Source organism: Eriocheir sinensis, chromosome 29 (genome assembly GCF_024679095.1).
Source record: "Eriocheir sinensis breed Jianghai 21 chromosome 29, ASM2467909v1, whole genome shotgun sequence".
NCBI classification, from domain to species: domain Eukaryota; kingdom Metazoa; phylum Arthropoda; class Malacostraca; order Decapoda; family Varunidae; genus Eriocheir; species Eriocheir sinensis.
In genome coordinates, this window is record NC_066537.1 from 14,997,945 (window position 1) to 15,002,702 (window position 4,758).

The following is a 4,758-nucleotide window of genomic DNA, read 5'->3' on the forward strand; positions in this document are numbered from 1 at the left end:
GTTAACCCGCGATGGAGGGCGTCTGGAAGGAGGAGGGAAGGAGAGGAAGGAAGGAAGGAAGGAAGGAAGGAGGGAAGGAAGGATCGTAATATTAAGACGAAGAGAAGGAGTGTGTCTGAGATTAAAGGAAGGAAGGAAGGAAGATATAAGAAAGGAGGGGAGATAGGGAATGGAAGGAAGGAAGGAAGGAAGGAAGGAAGGAAGGAAGGAAGGAAGGAAAGAAGAAAGGAAGGAAGATATAAGAAAGGAGGGGAGAGAGGGAAAGGAAGGAAAGAAGGAAGGAAGGAAGAAAGAAAGAAAGGAAGGAAGGAAGGAAGGAAGGAAGGAAGGAAGGAAGGAAGGATCGTGATATTTAGACGAAGAGAAGGAGTGTGTCTGAGATTAAAGAAAGGAAGGAAGGAAGATATAAGAAAGGATGGGAGAGAGGGAATGGAAGGAAGGAAGGAAGGAAGAAAGGTGGAAGGAAGGAAGGAGGGAAGGAGGGAAGGATCGTGATATTAAGACGAAGAGAAGGAGTGTGTCTGAGATTAAAGAAAGGAAGGAAGGAAGAAATAAGAAAGGAGGGGAGATAGGGAATGGAAGGAAGGAAGGAAGGAAGGAAGAAAGAAAGGAAGGAAGGAAGGAAGGAAGGAAGGAAGGATCGTGATATTAAGACGAAGAGAAGGAGTGTGTCTGAGATTAAAGGAAGGAAGGAAGGAAGAAATAAGAAAGGAGGGGAGAGAGGGAATGGAATGAATGAAGGAAGGAAGGAAGGAATGAAGGAAGGAAGGAGGAAGAGGAACAGAGAGGAAGGGATTTTTTTATGGAAGTGAGGAAGAGGAAGAAGGAAGGAAGGAGGGAAGGAAGAAGGAAGGAATATAGGAAGGAAGGAAGGAAGGAAGGAAGAAAGAAGGAAGAAGAACAGAAAGAAAGGGATTTTTTTATGGAAATGAGGAAGAGGAAGAAGGAAGGAAGGAGGAAGGAATGATGGAAGGAATAAACATAGGAAGGAAGGAAGGAAGGAAGGGGAAAGAGAACAGAAAGGAAGGATTTTTTTTATGGAAGTGAGGAAGAGGAAGAAGGAAGGAATAAAGGAAGGAATAAAGGAAGGAAGGAAGGAAGGAAGAAGAGGAAGAGGAGGACGAAGGAGTGCGTTTTATGAGAGGAAAATCCAGAAGTATCAAAGAATATAGGTGGGAAGGAGGAGAGAAAGGAGGAGGAAGGAGGGAGGAGAGAAAGGAGGAGGAAGGAGGGAGGGAAAGATGTAATACCAGACATGAGTGGAGGAAGAAAGAGGGAGGAAGAAGCTAAATGAGGGAGAGGGAAAAGAGAACGTAAGGGAGGTAAGCAGTGATAGGAGGAAGATTATGATGAAGGAAGGAGGAAGGAAAGAAGGAAGGGGAGGAGGAGGTGGGAAGGAGGAGAAGGAGGAGGATGACATTGAGGAGGCACGAATACGCAGGGAAAGGGGGCAATGCGAAGTATCCAGATAAGAAGTAGGAGGAGGAGGAGGAGGAGGAGGAGGAGGAGGAGGAGGAGGAGACAAAAACAATATATTGAAAACTGAAAATCATTATAGTTTATTCTCTTAAAAAATTCTTCAGTGATAGTAATTCCTCTTGCTTCTTCCTCCTCCTCTTCTTCCTCCTCCTTCTCCTCTTCCTCCTCTTTCTCCTCCTCCTCCTGCTCTTTCTCCTCTCTCAACAACCTCCTCCTCTTATTCTAATGATCTTGTTTCTTCTCCTCCTCCTTCTCCTCCACCTCCTTCTCCTCGTCCTCCACCTCCTCGTCCTCCTCCTCTTCCTCCTCCTTTTCTCAATGTCTCTTTTTTTATTCTTTTTCTCTTCTACTTCTCCATCTTACGAGAGAGAGAGAGAGAAAGAGAGAGAGAGAGAGAGAGAGAGAGAGAGAGAGAGAGAGAGAGAGAGAGAGAGAGAGAGAGAGAGAGAGAGAGAGAGAGAGAGAGAGAGAGAATGATAATTACAACCCCCTTTCAGAAAACAATAAACACAAAGGAAAAATAAACACACAAAAAAGAACTTCCATTGCGGTTTCATATCTGAGAGGAAAACAAAAAAACGAGAGAGAGAGAGAGAGAGAGAGAGAGAGAGAGAGAGAGAGAGAGAGAGAGAGAGAGAGAGAGAGAGAGAGAGAGAGAGAGAGAGAGAGAGAGAGAGAGAGAGAGGTAGTAGTAGTAATAACAATACTAGTAGTAGTAGTAGTAGTAGTTGATATTGTTTTTGTTGTTGTTATTTTAGCATTGATGGCATTAATATCAGAACAAAATTGAAGTAATAAGTTAATAATAATAATGACAATAATAATAATAATAATAATAATAATAATAATAATAATAATAATAATAAAAATAATAATAATAATAATAATAATAATAATGACAGTAGCAGATGAAACAACAAATAAGCAAAAACAAACAAAAAGAACAACAACTAGCAAAAAAAAAACAAAAAAATTAAACAACGGGGAAGGGAAAGGGTGATTTGAAGTCACACACACACACACACACACACACACACACACACACACACGCACACAATAACTATCCACCTTTTCTCTCCCCTCCCACATTCCCCCTCCGGCAAACACTTCCCAGCGATCACCAGGAGGTGGAGGAGGAGGAGGAGGTGTCGGAGGAGGAAGAAGAGGAGGATGTGGAGGAGGAAGAGGAGGAGGAGGAGGAGGAGGAAGACGAGGGGGAGGAAGAAGAAGGAAGAAAAAGAAGAGGAGAGAAAAATAAAACAGAGGAGATACATAAAAGCAGGAAGAAAAGGCAACCCACACAAAACCCGAGAACATGAGCCTAACAAGCGGCCGGACAGCAGCACCACACGGGGCTCCTGAAGCGCGAAGGATGAAGCAACAAACCCCGGGCAGAAGGTAAAGGCCTCCCAACCCTACGAACAGAAGCATAACCAAAACAGTCACGGCAGCAGTGTATGAGACAGGGACATTCAGGATCTTGAAACATTGCGGGCCTGGCCTCCAATAATCTTTAGGTTTCCACCGGCGTGGCGAGCGGCCGTGAATATATGATAGGAGCGTGAACCGGACGGCATCGAACAATGTTTTCCTTGCGAGATCTGTCATTCTGGTACTAAGCAGAATTAAAATTTTGTGTTGGACCCGGCCAGGAATATTTCTAGTTTTGTAAAGAATAAGGTATTTGAAATTCTGAGCTATACATAAAACATTTGGAGCTACAGTCCCAGTGACTGCGCCGATGATACAATAAGCTAAAACTTTCCAAACAAAAGCATCAAACCTCCACACAAAAGCACCAAAAACATAAACCTCCTCAGGCACTCACTCTTGATGACCAGGAAGCCCAGCACGGTGAGGATGACCCCGGTCGTGACGATGACCACGCCGCTCACCACGATGCACGCCAGCACCTGCTTGTTCGCCACCAGCTTGCGCTGCACCGCGATCTCCTGCCAGTTGATGGTGGGTCGGTAACCCCACGCCCTTGGTGGTTGCCAGGCCCCTGGCCCCTGCCCATCGCGTCCTGGTGCGGGGAGGGAGAGAGAGGGAGCTTAGGTGGAGGTATTCGCCCAAAAGCTAGGGAAAGAATACCGGGGTGACCTGGTACCTGGGGAAACCTGTGGAAGGGAAAGTGGGGTGAACTTTTACCTGTGAAACGGGGAAGGGAAACTGGGGTGAACTGGTACCTGGGGAAACCTGAGAAACGTGGGGAGGGAAACTACGGTGAACTGACACTAGGGAAAACCTGGAAATCTGAAGAAGGGAAACTTGTACCTTGTTAAAACTAGGACATGTAGGGAAGGCAAACTAGGGTAAACTGGTACTTGGGGACACTTGGGGAAAGCTGAGAGAGGGAAAGTGGCACCTGGGGAAAACTGGGGAAACGTTGGGAAAATTGATACCTGGGAAAACATGAAGAACAAGAACAAGAGAGAGAGAGAGAGAGAGAGAGAGAGAGAGAGAGAGAGAGAGAGAGAGAGAGAGAGAGAGAGTGGCGGGGGTCAAAAAGGTCACGGGCTCACGAGGGGCCATCGGGACTAATGACCGCTGCGATTGGTGGACAACAGGCGGGGCGCGGGACGGATGGGCGGCCGCTTAGCAGTGACGCGGCTGTCCCGTTCTCTTTCATTCCAGTTTGTTTTAGTTAGCGGTGAAAAGAGAAAGAAAAAGAACGGGAGGAAAAGAAAACGACGCTGCTGGGGAGAAAGAAAGAAGGAAAGAAAGCATGGGAGGGAAAGAAAACGAAGATGCTTGTGAGGAAGAAAGAAATGAACAGAAATGAAAGGGAGAAAAAGACGGAACGAAAACAGGAAGGAAGGAAGGAAGAAAAGAAATTAAAGAGGGGAAAAGAGAAGGAAAAAAGTCATGAGAAAGAAAAGAAATGAGGGGGATGAAAAAGAAGGAGGGAAGGTTTCGAGAAAGGAAAAAGGGAGAAATAAAAGGAAGAAGAAAGCTTGTGAGAAATAAATAAGGAAAGAAATGAAAGGGAGAAAAGAGGAAGGTTGAGAAAAGAAAACTAAAAAATCCTGTGAAAAATGAAGAATGAAAGAAATGAGTGAAAAAAAGGGAGTAGGGAGGAAGGAGAGAAAGAAAGGAATGAATGACAGAAAAGAAGAAAGGAGAAAGCACAGGAAGAAAAGAAAATGAAGCTGCTTGTCAGAGAGAAAGAAGGAAAAAAGTTAAACCGAGAAAAAGAAAGGAGAGAAAAGAAACAAATGAGAGATAGAAAAGAAAAAAAGAAGAAAAGTAGGAATAGAAAAGGGAAGAAAAAAGGAA

At 44.7% G+C, this 4,758-nt stretch overlaps 1 protein-coding gene across 1 annotated transcript in view; it reads right to left on the reverse strand.

Moving 5' to 3' along the window:
* The window catches only part of LOC127005287 (uncharacterized), a 33,150-nt gene extending 29,136 nt beyond the window's left edge, over positions 1 to 4,014 (reverse strand). Inside the window, exons 1-2 of the mRNA XM_050874081.1 lie at positions 4,005 to 4,014; positions 3,308 to 3,505 (exon numbers count right to left, since the gene is read on the reverse strand). Coding sequence (XP_050730038.1) covers positions 3,308 to 3,505; positions 4,005 to 4,014 — 208 coding nt within the window. The remainder of the gene's footprint in view (positions 1 to 3,307; positions 3,506 to 4,004) is intronic.
* Positions 4,015 to 4,758: the final 744 nt, after the last annotated feature.